The following is a 20621-nucleotide window of genomic DNA, read 5'->3' as shown; positions in this document are numbered from 1 at the left end:
CATTTTTGTTGCTCTTCTCTGTACTCTCTCCAGTTTGTCCACATCCTTCGTGAAATGTACTCCAGTACTCCAGTTGAGGCCGAATCAGTGCAGGGTAGAGTGGAAGAATTACTTCTCATGTCTCGCTTACAACACTTCTGCTAATACATGTACTCCTAAGTTACTTTTCTGGGATGACCTTGGAAGATAATCTTTTTTTTTTCCCTACCTCTCTCTTTAGTTTATATAATCATCAGAAAGAAGACATAGGTAGAAAAGAATGTATGGTATCCGTTTTTGTAACACCCAGCAGTGATGGGGAAGTGCAAAGGCCTTCCTTTACTCTCCCATCATCATCTCACGGTTGATAGCCACCTTGGCCACAGCAGCCATAGGGACTGTTCAAACTGTTGATAAATTGTTCTCTGCTCATTCTATCCCTCCGTCTTCTAATATATCATTCAGTACAATTATGTCTGCCATTCGAGCATTACAATCCCATTTCAATCAATTCAATGGTAAATTGGATTGGTAGTCTCTAAAATTACTTCTTCGGAAGAGAATGTCTAAAAAGTAATAAATTAAAAACTTTGGCTTCCAATTCTATAAACATTTATGCATGAGAGTAACTTATAATTATATAATTTCACGTAATGTTTGGATATTGATTCTTTCTGAGCAGTTAGATGGCTCAGATCTCGTTCATAAACTTCCTTTATTGTTTCAAACAATTTTGTGAAGAAAATTTCAATAATCTTTGCAGATTACTAAAACTTTCTAAATTACATTTGAATTTCTCCTCCAGCTGCTGCTTTGTGTAAAACATTGAGAGTTACTTTCACTTCACTAACTGATAGAGATAAAGCATGTTTGAACAATACAGAAATAAAGGAAATGTTACATTTTGCCTGATATAGTTCAAGTTCACAAATGTTCAGAAAGAAATGGTTGATGTTTAAATCTGAGTTATTAACATCATTTAGGGTTGCCAGGTGTCTGGTTTTCGACTGGAATGCCTGGTCAAAAAGGGACCCTGGCAGCTCCGGTCAACACTGCTGCTCAGGGTGCAAAACGTCCAGTCGGTAGCGTGTCAGAGCTAAGGCAGGCTGCCTGCCTGCCCTGGCTCCGTGCGGCTCCCAGAAGTGGCCAGCATGTCCAGCTCCTAGACACAGGGGCGGCCACGGGGGGTCCGTGCATTGCCCCTGCCCTGAGTGCCGGGTCCGCAGCTCCCATTGGCCGAGAACTGCAGCCATTGGGCACTGCGGGAGCAGCACCTGCAGGCATGAGCAGTGCGCAGAGCCCCCTGGCCCCTCCACCTAGGAGCTGGACATGCTGGCTGCTTCCGGGAACCGCCTGAGGTAAGTGCCGCCTGGAGCCCGCACCCCCCCCCCCCCAAGCACCCCAATCACCTGCCCCAGGTCGGATCTCCCTCCCACACGCTAACTCCCTCCCTGAACCCGCACCCCATACCCCCTCCCACGCCCCAGCCCTGAGCCCCCTTTTGCACCCAAACTCCCTCCCAGAGCCTGCACCCCGCACCCTCTCCGGCACCTGAACCCCCCTGTCCTAGCCCTGAGCCCCCTCTCGCACCCAAAATCCCTCCCATAGCCTGCACCCTTGCCTACTTATCCCTGGCCCCAACCCAGAGCCTGCACCCCAGCCTGAGCGCTCACCCCCTCCTGCACCCCAATCTCCTGCCTCAGCTGAGTGAAAGAAGGTGGGGGAGAGTGAGTGATGGGAGGAGGGGGGATGGAGTGATCAGGGGGTGGGGCCCCAGAGAAGAGGGTGTGGCCTCGGGGAGGGACAATGGGCACAGTAAGGGTGTTTGGTTTTGTGCAATTAGAAAGTTGGCAACCCTAATATCATATATTATTTGCATTTCAGTAGCAGCCTCATTGTACGAGGCAAACATGTAAAAAAGAGACGATCCCTGTCTTAAAGGACTTACTATTTTTAAGATTCTGGTCCCGCACAGACTTACGCATATTAACTTTACACACTAAGAGTGGTTCCATTGACTTCAATGGGACTTCTCACTGTGTGTAAAGTTAAGCACATACCTAATTCTCTGCAGGATTGGGACCTAAGTGATCAGCTGGTATAACTACAGCAGTACTTTCTACGTGTAAGGCTTAGATTGAGGGAAGACAGGAAGAGGTTGCTTTTTGGATTTTGATGATGCTAAAGCTTGGCTTAACGCATGTCTGAACAATGTGAAAGAAGAACAGAGCGATGAGGGGATAGATGGGTCAGGGGACAATTATGGCACAGTATTCTTTCTGATTTTCAGTAAAATGTTTTGATATGTTGTAGCATTTTTCTGTATATTAATTCATATGAATGTGTGCTATCATGTATTTGTTGCAGTTTCTTACAATTTTTGGGAATATTTGGTAGCTGTCTGTTTTTTCTAATATAGAATCCAAAGTCATTTAAGGACTTATACTTGACAAACTGTAATTTGGGGGGTGGGGGAGAGATCATTATTTCTTTGGAATTTTGTCTTTACTATTTGTTAATCACTATAATTTGATTGATGATGTGATTGAAAATGATAAATAAATGGAAAAAGTGGATCCTTAGATTGATAGTGTGTGCTGAGTATGTGAGTTTAGTGCTTGAGCGATAGCAATGCTCTTTACATTAGGAAAGAAAACTGGGGTGTTATTAGAAAATCCATTTCAAACAGCTCCATGTTAAACTGTGGTCCCTTCACGCCTTTCAACAGCAGCTCTGTAATGCTATCACACTATCTCTGAAAACAAGCGTCTTTGAGGCCTGTGCCATTATCATCAGGATCTTTTTTAATTCATGTTAGGAGTTGCTGGTGGCTCTGCACATTTTGGAAAGTTATAAATGCCTGTAATGAAGGCAAAGGATCCCCCATCAATTGTATTCTCTCTGTAGAGACTCACTGATATTCTACTTGTTTAACAGATAAATAGTTGAACACTTAGGCCTACATTGTGTCTCTACATCCTCTTCCCACAGTAGAGGCACACTACTATGGAAGGAGATCTTAGAGACAGACACAAAGGCTCTGGGCATGCAGGCCAGAGCAGTGGCTGTTATGCCTTTTACAGGATACAGTGTGTGCAGCTTCCTGTGCCAGTCTAGTTCTGATGGCTAGTACAGAGGGAAAGTGCTGAATTTGCCTCTCGATATGCACTTTAAGAAGGCTAGTTCAATAGCTATGCATAATAATTACACGCCGGGAGTCCAGGGCTCTGACTAGCTTCCCTTCAGCTATTGTGCAAGGCTAGTCAGACTGGCCCTTAATTAAAAAAAAAGTATGTTTTTCATCTTTTATGTGTTTACACTATTAGCAACTGTAAATTACTGGGAGATTAAGTCCTCTGTGCTTGCCGATCAGAAAAGTGCACTGTCAGATAATCATATGCAATTAGACATGCTAGGTGATTACATTTTTGATTCAGTCCTCCTCCCTCTGATTCTGTGAATGTTCCAATACATGACAAATACCTGAGCCTCCCAAAACACAGACACACTGGAGTTTAAATTGCCTGTTTATCACTGTCATGTACAGGCAAAGCAAATTTACAAAATGCATTTTCTAGTCAATTTTATTTAAAAAGGAAAATGCACCACTTTCAGGAGCGAATGCTGATTGTTACTATATCTGAGCACTGGCTCTTCGTAATTTACACTCACAATGCATTTTTTAATGGTTGGAGAAGGGTGAGCTAACTCTAACCTCACCAATAGAATATCCCCCAAAGTCTTTTAAAAATACAGAAAGTGATAGTAGCTACGTGGCCCTGACCCTGCAAACATGCATAAAGTGAAATGTGTCAGCTTACAGTCTTGGAGACTTAAGTCCCCTGCTTCATAAAAGAATTGGTACTGCATAGGCAGCAAAAGGGGAGGCTTGCTGCACACCATACCACCAGTGTGTCTCAAACGTCATCTGGAAAAACATTCTGAAGGTGTGTGAGGGTAGTTCAGTTTCCACACCAGTTAAGTCTTTGGCCTCTTTCTTGGGATGGGCAGCAAGAGTGGCAATTCATTCCAGTTGGGGTGATGTTTCTCTATGATATGGGATACTTATCTAAAAAATAAAGTGGTGTGTCCCTTTTCTATCCAAAAGTGCTCCTCAGTTTCCATATTGAGTTCTATGCATGGCATCTCCCTTCATTTTCTATTTCCGTTCCATGCTTTGATATTTGTAACCTGGTTTGTGTTTCTGCTCTCATGACGATAGATGAACACCTGACTTTACCCATGCTAAAAATAGCAACTTGTTAGTCCTGTTCAGTGACCGATTGTCATTAAACAATTGGAAGAAAGGATGTATTGTTTTCAGAGTGAGTTGGGAGAAGTAAATTCATTAACTCCACCAAGCCAATGAAATTTACCACTAGTCTGACAAGTTGTGCTGTAAAACCAGTGTTACCAGGCGTGTGTGGGTACGAACTTTATTTAATTTATTTATTTATTGCCTTTAACACCAATAAAGAATATTCTCTTGTGCTAGGAAAAAGGTTTATAATTAATAATCATAATCAAAGGAGAGGAACTCTGAATTTATATCCTGACATTTACAGTAGATTATGCATAGATTAAGGCTCAAGTTCAGGGGTTCTCAAACCGGGGGTCAGGACCCCTCAGGGGGTCGTGAGGTTATTACATGGAGGGTCGCGAGCTGTCAGCCTCCACCCTAAAACCCACTTTGCCTCCAGCATTTATAATGGTGTTAAATGTACAAAAAAGTATTTTTAATTTATAAGGGGGGTTGCACTCAGAGGCTTGCTATGTGAAAGGGGTTACCAGTACAAAAGTTTGAGAACCACTGCTCAAGATGATCTATGCAGAACAAAACATCACTCTAAGTCATCTGAGCTGCTTTACAAGGAAGTGGTGTTTCTATGTATTCAACCCAAGTGGCACTGTATTTTCCTCCTAATCATGCCATCTGTGACTTTCAGAAGAGCAATAGAATGAAGGGTGATTTTGGTACAGGATGGTTTGTGTGTGTGTTCGGTAACACAGAGTTCATAATCCATTTACTTCACTCAAAGAGTTACAGTTAAATAGATAGATCTCTCCAGATCTCCACATTCCGATTTCTCATATGATAGGTGTCTCATTAATCTTGATTATTATGATAACAATCTTATGATGTTAAATTAGATTGGAGTATTATGTTCTAGGAAGTAATTACTGTGCTCATGCAACAGACATTTTTCAAATATTAATAACTTGGGGTTTTTTTAATATCAAAATGATCTAGCCCAAATTGTAAACTAGTCACCCAAAAAGTGTTTCATTTTAAAAGTCAAACTTATTTTTTGTAAGAAAAGTACAAAATAGCATCTGTAAATAGCTCCTGTACCACATTTTATTTCACCCAAAGAGTCTTGGGATGATACTCAATGCCTCCTAACTAGTTCACAGTGATGCTACTTCAAGCAAAGGTGAGCTGGGGCGCATTTACTTTTGAATCCATCTATGCTTCTCTATTTGATGGCACAGAAGGATTGTTAAATAGCAATATGAGGGTTTCTTTTTTTCCCCACCCCATAAGAGCCCAGAAGCAAGGGATCAAGACTAACTCCTGAACTCCAATACCTCATATTACACTGCTAGGCAGCCCTTTTCCCTCTCCTCCCCGCATCTGCCTTTTTTTTTTTTTTAACAGCCAAACTATTTTTGAAATTTTGATTCGGAAGTTTTTATGGATCTAATTTTCAAAAGTGCTGAGCATCTACAACTCCAATGGAAGATGTTAGTGTGCCAAACCTCTCAATTTTTTTTTTAATTACTACCAAGCTTAGAACAGCAGCAGCTCAGGCAACATAATTTGCACAAACTATTAACCTCTGAAAATATGGGCTTTAAAATTAGAGTTGGTCCTGAGGTGTAAAGTTCCAATCCAGCTCCAATCTTTCCCCAAATTTGGTGTGTAGGTGTGCATAAATGTTTGGAGTGTTTGGATCTGTTTTTGTTTTGATTTATTTTAAGGGGGTGGAACAGGGAGGGGAGATCATGGCCACTGGGTAAATCTGGATCCAAATATAGATCCAAACTTCCAAGTTCAAGAGTTTTTTAGATCTGAGGTTTTATTTCAGGCTACCATTGTTATTTAGAATGAAATATTACACACTCTCCTGTACAACAACACTATAGGTTACTGTTATAGCAATGAAATATATAGTTAAGACTAAATCCTGTAACCATTGTAATCAATGACAAAATGATGAATGACTCCCCTTAATATTTTGTTAAAGATGACAACCAATCACTTTTAATGAAACTTCAAAATATAATGACACTTTTGAGACTAAGTGGCACTACTGGGAGAAAACATCAGGAAAAATTCTCACAAGGTCCCTGTTCTATAAGGAGAAAATGACATGTATGTATATGTGACATGTACAAAAGGCAGGGGGAGAACTCAGATCTGATTAGAGGTGAGTTGTCTGCTCCTGGTCTTTGTTTACAAACAAAATAATGTGAAAACTGAAAGAGGCAGCTGGTTAAACTGCTGACAATAGACAAATACTAAGATTTGTTCAATATATACCGGCTGTGTAATTGACAAAAGGAAATGAAAAGCCAGACTGTCTCCCCACAGCACTCAAAGATGAGAGTCTGAAGACAAATCAGTCACATGTCTGAATTCATAAAGCAGATGCATTTAAGAGAAGGTCTGAATTGAAACCAGCAAAAATTTGGCATCCAGAGGAGTGTCTAATTGCTCTTCAGACACCCACCCCCAAGCTCCGAGACACAGCTTCATGAATCTGGACAAGTGCTCAAGTTTTAGATAGGGCAGGTCAGATTCCCTCAGTACTAACAAATATTTTGTCAAAAAAAGGAAAATTCAGTGAAATCAGCAGAGACACATTAAGTTTTCCTGTCCGTAGGCAGTTTAATGAACATAAAGTATATTTACAGGCATCCACTGTACTACTTGCAGTTAGAAAAGATTGCTGATGTGAACCAGGCCCTCACAGGGTCTCATCATCTTCCATGTGGAAGTTTCTATTCAAACCTTCACTGTGAGCTTCCATTTAGGAATCGAGGATTCTAATCTCTTATGTAGCTAATGACTACTGGTCTCCATACTCCAATGACCACAATGACATAATAAGGCATTTTATATATGGAATAATCATCCCCAAGTATTACCTAAAATTTTAAAACAGTATGTGGGAATTTCACTCTGTGAGTCACATTACCATTAATGAGAGTCATACAACTAAATACCTATGTACCCCTTTTAAACGGTTTAGAGAACAGCAGTTATGGTCTATAAAATCTGATGTAGATATTAAGGGTTCTAGACCGCCCACCATTAACTGCCAAAGGTGTTAGAGGGGCAGCTTCTTCTCTATTAGTGACAATTAGTCCTATGTCACTGTTAAGAGTAAATAAACAAAGCCATGCCCCGTGCAGGATTTCCCAAGCCCTACTCTGTCCTTCCACTGTCACAGGCCGGCTTATAGTAGAAATCTTGCTGCCTTTTTACCCACGTGCTACTCTAAATCTTTATTACAGGGTCCAATAAGGGAAAAAGATGGATCCTGATTTATTAATTGATCAAAGACAAGCACTGAAAGAAGCTAAGATGATAGGCATTTAGCATCTGGTCCAGTGAAGCATCAGAAGTTGAACTATGAAGGCATGATAAGTGATAATGCACTTGATAGAAAAAACTATTATTACCCTGTTCCGTAATAACTGTGGTTCTTCAAGATGTGTTGCATATGTCTATTACGCTCTTGGTGTTGGTGTGCCCAGCCCCCCCCCCGCCCCAAACTCACTCATACACATTGTGAAGAGAGTGGTCACTTTGGATGGGCTATTACCAGCAGGAGAGTGAGTTTGTGTGTGTGTGGGGGGGGGAGGGCGGAGGGTGAGAAAACCTGGATTTGTGCTGGAAATGGCCCAACTTGATGATCACTGTAGATAAGCTATTACCAGCAGGACAGTGGGGTGGGAGGAGGTATTGTTTCATGGTCTCTGTGTGTATATAATGTCTTCTGCAGTTTCCACGGTATGCATCCGATGAAGTGAGCTGTAGCTCACGAAAGCTCATGCTCAAATAAATTGGTTAGTCTCTAAGGTGCCAAAAGTACTCCTTTTCTTTAAGCCATAAGACTGTGATCCTGTAGGCAGGATCAGAGTCTATTTCAATAAAGATTGGAGAACAACTCAACCCACTCTAGTATAGTCTCTTGAGATTGAGCCACAGCACAGAGGGAGGCAAACATGTGGACCAAGGACCAGGCTGCCACTCTACAAATGTCTGCAATGGGAACTTGTATCAGAAAGATCATCCTTGCCAACTGTGACCTTGTCAAATGAGCTTTGACTGTGTCAGGTGGGGCAACATTACCTAAGTCACAGTACATGTATATGCAGGATGTGATCCAGGAAGAAATTCTCTGGGTGGAGAGTGATTGATCTTATTCTGTCTGCCATTGCTATGAACAGCTGGAAGGATTTATGAAAGTGACTGGTTCTGCCCAGCTAAAACGCCAAGTCTCTTCTGACGTCCAAGGTATGCAAACGCTCTTCCTCCCTGATCGTACATGGTTTTGGGTAGAAATACAAGCAAATAAATTAGCTTGTTCATTTGGAAAGAGGAAATCACCTTTTGGACAAACTTCAGATGAGGACTCAGGTAAACCCTGTCCTTAAAAAAAGATTGTATCTGGGGGTCCTGACATTAACTGGACGTTAATGGAATCTTCATCATTGGAGATTTTTAAGAGCAGGTTAGACAAACACCTATCAGGGATGGTCTAGATAATACTTAGTCTTGCCTTGAGTGAAGAGGACCGGACTAGAAGACCTCTTGAGGTCCCTTCCAGTCCTACAATTCTAGGATTAGCTTCCCTACTCTTCTGGCCGAGGCAATGGCCACCAAAAATGCCACCTTCATTGATAGATACAGCAGCGAGGAGGTAGCAGAAGGTTCAAACAGGGAACCTATACATCTTGACAATACTAAGTTTAGATCTAGGAAAGGGATAATAGAAGCTAGGGTGACCATGCAAAACTTTATCCTTTTTCAGAATTTGTTGAGATGATGCAGGTCTAAAATTGGTTTGTGACACACTTTTGCTTTTGGGTTTAGGAGATGTTGGAAATAAAACTCCTTCCCTCTGAGAGCACATAGAACCTCTTCTATGGTCCCCACACTAAGGAGCAACAAACTTCCTGGATAAGGAGTTTCTTGTGAGAGTGTTCCTGAAGAGGAATAGGAAGGGAGAATGGCAGCGAGGGGCAGAAGCAAACTGGAGAGTATATCCACTTCAACAGTGCTTGAGACCCACTGGTCTGATGTAATCTGGGACCAAGAACTGTGGAAGTGGAACAGACAGTTTGCAAAGAGATATGGAGACTAATATGTTGACTTCAACTGGCCCATCAAAATTGCCTGCTTTGCAGTTCCTGAGTGTCTTGAGGGGCCTGGAGCCAGAGGTGAAACAGCAGGAGGGTAGGTCTACACCTCTAACCCCTGGACCTCTTTTTTGATAGGCCCTGCTGAGGAGGAGTGGGATATCAGTGTGTCTACTGTGACGGATACAGTTTCAGGACTGGGGCAGGTGTATACACACCTAAGGACTTCAGGATGGCTCTAGAGTCTGTAAGTCTGTGGAGCTTGCTGTCTGTCTGGTCAGAGAATAGAGAAGGACCCTCAAATAGCAAGTACTTGATAGTACAAGCCATGATGATCCTCACATTTCCACTGAGGCGGCTGTGGTTCTAGCTGCCTAGTCTGCTGTGTCCAATGCTGCCTGCAGTGAAGTTCTTCAGACTAGTCTGCCCTCATTGACCATAGAAGAGAACTTCTGGCTAGCTTTCTCCAGAAGCACTTCCTTGAACTTTTCCATGGAACCCCCTGAATTAAAGCTGTATCCTCCCAACAGAGACTATTGGTTAGTGATACACAGCTGCAAACCCCCTGTTGAATAAACTTTCTGTTGAATAAGTCTAGCCTCTTAGTGTCGTCTGAGTTGGGGGTGGCAGCCTGATGCCCCAGTTGTTCTCTCTCATTAGTTGCTCTAACGACTAATGAGCCTACAGGTGGGTGATAAAGATACCCAAACCCTTGGGAGGATACATAGTACTTTCCGCCCTCTTAGAGGTGGGAGGCAAAGAGGATGGAGTCTGCCATAAAGTATTTATCAGCTATAGCATGACCTTGTTAATTGGCAGAGCTACTCTGGAGGGACCCACTGATGATCAAATGTCAACCAGGAGACATGAGGACTCCTTGACCTCTTTGACCTGTACACCTAGGTCTGCAGCCACTCTCTTTAACAACTGATGAACTTTAAAATCAGCAGAAAAAGTAAAAGTCATGCCAGACGAAATGGCCACGTCTGGATAGGACGAAGAAGAAGCCAAGACTGGAGGGGATAGAATATCTTCTAATCAGCTGTTGTTCTGGTTCTGGAACCTCCTCTTGATGCTCGGTACTGGGCCTGGCGCCAGACTCTGGGGATGGAGCAGCTCTGGGTGTAGATTCAAGCATACTACATGAGGGCACTGAGTATGCCTGGTGTGGGGAAGATATAGAAGCTGGGGGAAGACCCCTAGAATTCCAAAATGGTCACTGATACAGGGCAGGGCCCGTCTGTCCCAGCCATATTTCCAGGTTAGATCTCATTGAAGTAGGGTGACCAGATGTTCTAATTTTATAGGGACAGTCCTGATTGTGGGGGCTTCTTCTTATATAGGCACCTATTACCTCCCCACCCCGACCCAATTTTTCACACTTGCTATATGGTCACCCTACATTGAAGGGTCATGGTGATAGGTGGGAAGAGCTTGTGCAGACTGGTGGGTACTCCTTTAGGGTTGTGATATGCAAGGTCCCACCTCCGAGTCTGATATTGAGGATTCTCCTTCCTCTGACTATGTGGATTCTCCTTTCTCTGACTAAGAGGATTCTCCTTTCTCTGACCAGTTGGTGGGGGGACCTGTGTGAGAGCTTGGCAATGGATGGAGTGATGCCTTTGGATGATACAGAAAGGCTGCCTGTCTGAGGAACAGACAACTGCAGTACTGGAAGTTGAAATGCTGGCAGAAATGGCAGTAGTGCTGAAGGACTGGACTTCTGTAAGGAAGGAGACACTGGCACCATGAGGCAGAGCAGGTTTCTTGCCTCTGCAAACACCTCTGGGATAGTTGGCACCAAGATGCTCTCTTGTTGTGGTGTCAAAGAAGCTGAGAGTGCCCCATGTGAAGCTAGAGCTGACTTAGGTACCGATTTGGAGGAGGAGTGCTTAGGTTTCAGGTGCACTCTACTCAACTCCTTCTCAACCCTCTTACCAGACATAGAAGGTGGAGACGGTCCCCTGGCTGGTGCTACTTTGGAAGCAGGATGAGGGAGAACAGTGAAATCCTGGCACCAAAGCTGGAGGTGCACTTCTCCCTAAAGCTGCAGCACTCTACACTGAGTCAGACCAGGAAAGCCTAGTCACCCTATCCTTCTTTATTTGAACTCCCTGAAAATCTGGCACTGGTCCTTCACGTATGCTTCCCCAAGCACTTCAGGCAGCTATTGTGTGGGTCACTCACTGACACAGGCCTGGAGCAAGAAGCACCTGGCTTGAAACTCCTGAGGCGTACCTCAGTAGCATGAATAGAAAAAAAACCCAAACAGGGAAAACAACAAGTCTGAAAAACTTATTATATATAAATGTTACTAACTATCCTAACAACACTAAAGACTAACTACACACATACACTATGGTCACAAAGGCTGGGAGAAAGAATTCTGGTACAGAAGAGTTCCAATGACTGTCACAGGCGGTAAGAAAGAACTTAGGTGGGCTAGGGGCAGTTCTGCCCTTTATACCTGTATGCAGTGGCACACAACAGGAAGGGAAGCTTGACCCGTCCAACAGGTACCACTGAGGGAAAAAATTTGAGGGTCACATGCTGGGTGCACCAACCCCAAGAATTGAATGCACACATGCAGTCATCCAAAGAAGGAATTGATTGATCCAGTATGGCAAATCCTACGTTTCTAGTGCTCATAAAGAATGAGTCAAAGGATGCAGAGTAGTGGTCAACAACCTCTGTATACTGTGATAGAAAATTATGGGGAGAGGAAAGGCAAAGAAGGGAGATATGGATATTAAGCTCTAATTATATGTGTCCACCTTCCTTTCACTGGTGCCCATGTCAATACATATCCTCTACAGTTGGGGTCCTTGAAATCCAGTCTATAACTGTACATTAGTTTAACAAAGCTAGATTCCTTGATCTCTCCATTTCCATTGTCTATCCTTTTCCCTCAAGGAAGCAAGAATTTCATGTTACAAGACTCTAAAAAATGCTCTGCATTAGCTTTTATTTTTTCATTATGGGTCCAGTCAGCCTAGGATACTGTTAGCGGACTTCCACTTTAGCAGCAGGGAATCTCATTTTTACTATGTCCTATGCATTTTACAAGGCCTTGGTGAACCTTAAACGAGATGGATATGTGGGGAATGAATTGCAGAATGATGAAAATGAGAAACACTGAGGATCACAAACACTGTACCATCTGTGCTACTTTGTTGTATTACACAAAAGCACTACCGCAAATGAAATACAGTGTCAAATGAAAGCTTGCTAATCCCACATTGATACCTTGTACTTGGCACAACCTGCTTTCTAAGAGTCCAGTTTGATCACTGACCTTGTTTCACTGATCTGGCTTTGGGAGTAATGCTTTGCTCTTTTGCTGGTATGCCAAGACATAAAAATTCAACGCTACTGTGACTGCACTTATAGTGGATTAAGTGTTTAATGTATAAAACTGTGGCTCAATCCAAACTATAGGGTATTGTGACGATCTGCAGTAAGACTTTTGCCAGGAAGGTCATTCAATTTAGAGTCTGAGTTACCAAAAAAATATTCTCATGCCCTCATCAGGTGCATATGCCCAAATGGAATATACATTTTTTTCAGTGGAAGGCAGCCAGCCAGCATTTTACTTACGTTTTGTTATGTTTTATGCTTTGGAATGAATCTTAGCAAGAACTTTAAGGTCATACAGCTTTCCAGGGAAGCTCCCACCATCCTGAAGCAAGGACTCAAGATATAACAAAGCCATAAATTATGGTACTTGCATTTCCATACACTCCCAGCCTGTTTACCCCATGATAGTCCCCAGGCTACTCCACCTTACCTCTAACGCAACATCTGATTGCAGCCAAAATATTAAACGCACACTTCAGGCCAGGACCTCCTTAATGGTTCCTGCTGCCTGATTGTTCAAGATGGCTTCTGAACTATGATCTCAGGTATGCATAATAGTGTTCAATAATTTTTTATGCTGCTTCAGTCTTGATAATGTTCGATATTGAATTTTAAAAGTGGAAGTAGTTTCCACTCCAGTTTGCTCCACTGCATCACTGAAACACTAATTACCCATGTTCACAGTCCAAACCTGACAAGATTCTCAATAATCACTTATTTCTGCTAATGCTTTTTTACTTAGGTCCCTGATATACTGCTGCTTTATTCAGTATGTTCAAGGATAACACCCAATACTGGGATGAGACAAGCTGCACTTGTCCAATATACTTTACAAAAAGCTAGTCTTCACTGCTCACTTGCATTTCACTACAAATCTGGAACTGCTGATAAGGATACTGTTCCACTGCTACGGAGGAACACACACAGACACATTGACCCAGCTCTACCAATTATTTAGAACATGGATTAGTTCTTGTTTGTGAAGAGAAAATACCTAAGGAATTTTATAAAAGGTTTGTAAAGAGATCCTTGTTTTTGCTTGTTTGAAAAGTAATTCTGAGCTGACTGGAGCCATTGTTTTGGTTTGTATCGTTTCAGTCAAAGCAACTTGCACATAGTTTGGTGTACCTTTTTGCAAAGGACATTTGTTAGTGGGAGATGGAAATAATGGAAATTTATAACACAAATGCCATGGCTAAAAACTGCACGCTCATTTATTCAGCAGGCAAGCATGTCCTGACACATGCCATGGCTAAAATTGCACACCTTTACAAACAGTTTTATTCCTGCAATATCTAGGCAAAACAGATGAGTTGGGGACAGGATGGTTTTCCATCACATCTATTAAATTGTCATTATCTATTAAAATTAATAAAACATAAAAAAATGTTCTGGTATACTCATCTGCACAGAAGGTGCATTCTACTGGGATGTTTCTGAAGACTCAATTCAGCAGTAGTCAATTGGTAAAAGTCTAATTCTTAATACTACTGGAACATAGTTTTTGCTTTTTAATATAATTAGAAACTATATCTCTTTTGAAGATTCAGAAACAATGTATAATTTTTGTACTTATGGATAACAACACTTAACATTACATATAGTTTTGAAAAGTTCATTATATTGTTTTCTATAAAGTAGTAACAAAAGGACAAAAAATATTCCATTTTTAAAAACTCTTTCAGATCTAATATAAAGTCATAGAACCTAGTAAGAGTTTGTCAAGCCCTGGACCAGATTCTTAGGTGATGCAGTTTGGCATAGCTCTATTGAAGTTAATGGAGCTGAACATATTTACGCGAGCTGAAGATACGGCCCCATGTGTATAATTCTTAAGAGACCTTCAAGATAGATCTTGTATGATTCTTCTGCTACTATAAGTTGTCTAACAATAATAGGCAGTCCATATTATGGGTTCACTGTAGGATTTGATCTCAATATCTGTATTTTTTCATGGTTTAAAATGCCAGAAGTATAGCCCATTCACACTGTAGATGGATGATTACAAAATTTAGTTTGAATTAAAAAATCTGTAGGACAGTAAAATCCTGCTAATTTTGCCAGCACTCTTAATTTACAACAGTTCAATGGATTTTGTTTGTTTGTTTGTTTTTTACATTATATGTTTTTGAAAAATCTTGATCCTGGACTGAGATCTTGTATATCAAGGCTCAGCCTGGAGCCAAATGTTATGGTAGAGTTATAAACCCCTTTAAAGGTGAGTTTATAATAAAACCCTTGACTATATTTTAGAGAATGACATTGCAATAAAAAAAATCCATCAAGGGAAACACAAATAAAGTGAGCCAGTCTTGGTTGAAAGCATAATATTTGAAGATATGAAAGGGAGAAAATGGAAAGACAACAGCAATTCCTTTGAGCTAGCACTACTTTGCTTACAAAGAATCAGTGAGCATTTGTAGTCAAAGTATCTTCCTACATTACATTCACTGCCAGGGAAGTTTTTTTCAAGCCTAACATTTCCTCTCACCATGATAGCACAACAATCCATAGTGACCTGTGGTTAAATGGCATGTTATGGATCCTTCACTCTAGAGTCCTTCATACCTATTAGATTACAGTAAATGCCTACAAGTTTGTGAACTGATTTTCAAGATAACAATGTTTCAGGTAATAAAGAAAAAAAATAGCATACATTTGGCTACACTCTCTCCTTTCAAAATACATTTAAAAAACAAACTCAAAAGCTCTACTGCATGTTTGGAAAGGCTTTAAGTCACTTTCATCAATGAAACATTTTTATTCAGTGTTTAATGTAACACTTCCATCTCTAGATCTGCTGGCCTGTCATAGTGCATGAAACAGCAAACCACCTGCCACTTCTTCTTGGCAGATTATTTCTGCATCATTACAAGCAAAAAAAATCAATGGAAGACCATTGATTTTGCAACCGGACAAGATTGCCAGACAAATAATACATCATAAAGTTATTCATGTCCCGGTTCTCAGTTGTTTTGAGTCAGCAGACAGTTCACTTCATCATCTTATAATGGCATCCATATTACAACTGTGATCTTTGCAACAATAAAGGACCTGGATGGCTGAACAAATATAAACCCAATAGAATGTGGCAACACTTCAATGCAATATGTAACCTTGAAAAACCTCCTGAAGAGATGCCTTTTCAAATTCAGAACCTATTTTATATCAAGTTAGCATTGACGTTCTTGCTTTCTAGCTTCTCATTCTGTTTTAATAAATAACAGTGGTTGTAATAATTACATTTTGCCCTTCTGTAGTACCATCACTATGAGAAGCTCATCTTGCTTTATAAACGTTAATGAATTTAGGCTCACAATACCCATGTGAGGTAAGAAAAATCATAATTTTCATTTTAAAGTTGGGGAAATAGAGTTACAGAGATTCAGTTGCTCAAGGTCACATAGGAAGTCTATGGCAGAGCCATGAATAGAACATAGGTTTCCTGGCTCCCAGTCATCCTTCATATTACAGCACATCCTACCAGATGAACATTATCGTCTCATTAGCAGTGGAGGTGTGGGCACCCAAAGGGAGGGTGAGTAAATCTCCTATATGAATCACAAACATGATAAAATAACACAACCCCTTTATTAGGTAAGATAACTGTTCATTTGCATATGAAATAAGTACCTGGATGTTTTTCTGACCAGGACAGTGGAATGGAGTATTCAATAAAAAGAGCTAATTCTTTTTTCACTGAAATACAGCACTAGCCAATCAACGTTCCTCAGTTCCATTCATTTTTCATATAGCACGCAAGGCCATACCGATGGCAAGATAGGGCTTCAGAATGGCTGGTGAGAATTTAAGGGTTTGTACGGGAATGGAAAGGTATGCTAATTAAGAATGTATATAAATAAAATCCATAAACAGCCATATGTATAAACCTTTGAAATCACTCCTAATTAAAAATGAGAATTTGGTAACTCTGCATGCAAATGAACTTAAAGGTTCTACTACTGAAGGCTTCCAAGAGCTCGCCTGCACACAGCTGTTTATATCATTCTTATGTCATAACATAATAGCTATGCTAAACAGCTAGTAAGAGAGTTGGTGGCTTTTAAAAAATTGCCCCAAATGTACAACAAACAGGGGATCCAGCTAAAGGTTAATTATGCCATTGACAACAGTGGCACTTTAAAGAAAGAGGGGCCAGTAGCTGTAGATCATTACTGTACATGGATTAGCTATTGCAAACAGCACAATTAGGTATACTGTAATACACAGGGTTTTATTATTAATATTACTGATGTCTGGGACAACCATTTTTGAAACCTCCTTCTTACCTTGACTGCATAATTGTTGAGGGGATCTTTTGCATAAGAAGCTGGGTAGTAAACTGCATCACCTGCTTCACAGCATGGCCTGTCACTGGTTAGCCTGAAGTCTGACCAGCTGTCCACTCCAAATCGCAGCTGGTCTTTCTGTCCTGCCATGAAAAGATCTTCGCACTGGTTTGCCAACTTCTTCAGTGAATCAGTATGAAGGCTTCTAATTTTGCCTACCACCTCCTCTCGGTTCTCAATTCCTCGATAAAGTGCTTGCCTCTGTGGCTTCTGTATATTCTTGCTCTGCTTAGTCTGAGAGATGTATCTCCCAGACAGAGACTCCGTGCTGTTGGAACACCTATCCTTAATACTGGGAGTGGTTAGGCTAGAAATGCTGTTGGCTGTTGAGTTGGTTGCTTTTCCTTTTCTTAAAGGCCTGTCCAAGGAATCTCCTGACTCATTGTCCAATGTCTTGAGTTCTGAGCTGATTGAAGAGCAGGCACTGCTTGCTTCCCAGTTGGTATCAATGTCATATGTAGGGTTGGCCACAACACAGAGATTGTTCTCCAGGGTCTGTTTCTGGAGTTCTTTGGGGATCGGCTCTGTGTTGGCTCTCAAAATGGTTTTCTTTGGCAGTGGAGGTGGTGTTGGCTGTAAGCTGTTAGTTGCCTCTTGGTCTGCTATTCCTCCAAAGGCAATGGCATCATCCAAAGCTCCCTTTGGCTGCCGGGGCTGCTTTGGAGGTATCATAGCTGCCCTGGACTGACCTGTGTAATAAAAAACAAACAAACCCAAAAGCTTTAGAACACTTTGGATTTACTGTGACTGCATATTCACACTTCACAAAAAAGTGTAAGTGGGCAACTGAGAAAATAGCTGGATGATGTAGATGACCACAATCTCCTCAAATCCAAGTCTGACAAAAAATGAAGGTGTGAGGCTGGTGCTTGGAGGGATAAAACTAACATAACGAAACCAGCACCAGATGTATACTATCACATAAAGAATACCTTGACTTGTTTAACTGGGCCTGTGCATAAAACAGGTTTCAATGCTAGCATCTTACATTTCATGAGCTTACTTAAAACATGAAAGAGAATGCAAATCAGAAGTATGGACTGTCAAGCCTAGCATTCTAGACGAATTCCAATCTGAGTAATTACATTCTGTCTCAATTAATTCTCCCTGCAGGCAGCTGATTACAGTATTCTTCCTCACTTCCTGTTCTAAACTGTTATGTACTTTGAGTGGGTGCTTCTGTATTTCACCCCAGAGATGTCTACATTTTACTGGTGGATGGAGTGATCCCTCTTTGTATATAGCCATGGTAATTTGTAAAACACTTTGGGATCATCTGATCTGAGAGGGGTTACATACATTCAAAATATTATAAAACATAAACCAGGACACCTGCAAGAAAAATAGCACACTGTAGATATCTAAGCAATGATATCAGAGATAAAGTTTGTCTCTGCAAATTCATTAGTAACTTCATAACAAACAGAAGAGTAAGAGCCTAAGTCTGCTACCATTTAATTGACAAGATTTCCCCCACTAATTTCAGTAAAAGCAGGACTGGGTTCTGGGACTGCAGAAATATACAAGCTTACTTCCCTTCCCCCCACCCCTCCGCAGCCCCCAATATCAGAGATTAATAGAAATAGTAATGATCTCTGACACCCCTTTCCCTTACTCATTTTTCAGTGGCTGCTGTATTGGGACTATTACATGCATAGACATCCTGATCTAGAACCAGTCAAGAGATTCCAATCTGCAGTTTTGGATACACAAAAAACCTGAATTTCCACTGACAGCCTTCAGAGTAACAGCCGTGTTAGTCTGTATTCGAAAAAGAAAAGGAGTCCTTGTGGCACCTTAGAGACTAACCAATTTATTTGAGCATGAGCTTTCGTGAGCTACAGCTCACTTCATCAGATGCATACCGTGGAAACTGCAGCAGACTTTATATATACACAGAGAATATGAAACAATACCTGCTATCACCAGCAGGAGAGTGAATTTGTGTGGGGGGGTGGAGGGTGAGAAAACCTGGATTTGTGCTGGAAATGGCCTAACCTGTTGCTCACTTTAGATAAGCTATTACCAGCAGGACAGTGGGGTGGGAGGAGGTATTTGTTTCATATTCTCTGTGTATATATAAAGTCTGCTGCAGTTTCCACGGTATGCATCTGATGAAGTGAGCTGTAGCTCACGAAAGCTCATGCTCAAATAAATTGGTTAGTCTCTAAGGTGCCACAAGGACTCCTTTTCTTTTCACTGACAGCCTGTGCTTCCTGAGAGGATAAAACTTCCTGTAATGTGTTTTGGTTGGATTTTAGAGAAAGCAATTATGAATCCTTCAAAAATTGGGGGTTGGGGTGGGGAGAAAAACAGGATGAGTGACAGATGTGCTGCTCTGTGAGGCAACCGCTCCTTGTATAAAAATAAAATGATGCATTTTTTTCGTTTCTAATAAATCAACAGCTATTTTGAGAGGAGTTATTTTGTAAATTTTCTACCACATCTGTGGGGATCATTGACCATAATTATAAGGTAGGAAGGCAATTTCTATAAATGCAATGGAGCAAGCATGGAATGAACTCTATCTAGTTCAGCAAGAGATACTGAAACTATTTGATTATTGGATAAGAGTGGGGTGCCCCACTGAAGGTCTCTAAATTAGAAATGGGCCTGGACTGGAACCCTCAATCCAAACATCCCAGAACTTTGGGTAGGTTATAATTCAGATCTGAACCTCCTTACCTGGTCTCATACATAATACAAATGTATTATGGAACCTTTTGCAAGGGAATATTTTCCTCCCTCAGATTTTAAAATACATAATCACAGCTGTTATGAAAGTAACAGAATCCATGATTAACCCCCACTCTGCAGGACAACATGCACTATCAATTGGAATATTGGGCCACACTGCTAATAAGATATTTTATTTAAGAAGATTGAGGAGTTTTGTATTCCTTGGGACTGTGAAAGGCAATGGAAGTTCAGAAAGAGTAAAACACTGTATCTGGAGTTCTTTTTGATCATTTCCTCATGATAATACTGAGAGAGGCACTGAGTTGTGAGTAGGAAGAAACTGTAGGATTTATGTCCACAGAAGGTAGGGTAGCTCTGTTTGGCATGATCTTCAGGAAAGGTCACATGTGGCTGCTCTCTCAGGCTATCTCCTTTTAGCTCCCACAAAATAAAAATGTCCAAAGACAGGAGGCAGTGGAGGATCCAGGTAATAGCCTAACAGTACAGGAAGTAGATGAGAAGGTTAGTCTTGGCAAGGACTGCAAAAAGAAGAGACACAGTTCACAGCCAGCGTCATAAAAATATTTGGATGGACCCCCAAAGCACAAATTCAAATGAGCTCCCCTTATACAACCTGGAAGTGCCTTCCTTTCCACTTCTTACCCCTTTTTTCTCAACCACCCAAATGGCCATCTTAACTTACATCAGCATCTCTTTATATTCCCCCTTACAAAATCTGTGGCTATGCACCTCTTCTTAAGTCTCCCTCAAATGCCTGTTGACTTTGTCCCCTCTGTCTACACCCTGCCTCCAAGTTCACCTGTCCATTTCCTGATTCCTATGCTCTTCCACAGTATAGCTCCTTACTTACTACATCAGCTGGTG

At 41.3% G+C, this 20621-nt stretch overlaps 1 protein-coding gene across 2 annotated transcripts in view; it reads right to left on the bottom strand.

Annotated features, from left to right (window-relative positions):
* PEAK1 (pseudopodium enriched atypical kinase 1) overlaps positions 1-20621 on the bottom strand; it is a 218660-nt gene that overhangs the window by 8606 nt on the left and 189433 nt on the right. For both annotated transcript variants that reach the window (XM_077828480.1, XM_077828481.1), the window contains one exon: positions 16998-17746. In XM_077828480.1, the coding sequence (XP_077684606.1) occupies positions 16998-17746 (749 nt within the window). The remainder of the gene's footprint in view (positions 1-16997; positions 17747-20621) is intronic.

This window comes from Eretmochelys imbricata, chromosome 10 (genome assembly GCF_965152235.1).
Source record: "Eretmochelys imbricata isolate rEreImb1 chromosome 10, rEreImb1.hap1, whole genome shotgun sequence".
NCBI lineage: Eukaryota > Metazoa > Chordata > Testudines > Cheloniidae > Eretmochelys > Eretmochelys imbricata.
This window is presented reverse-complemented; position numbering and strand designations above follow the sequence as displayed.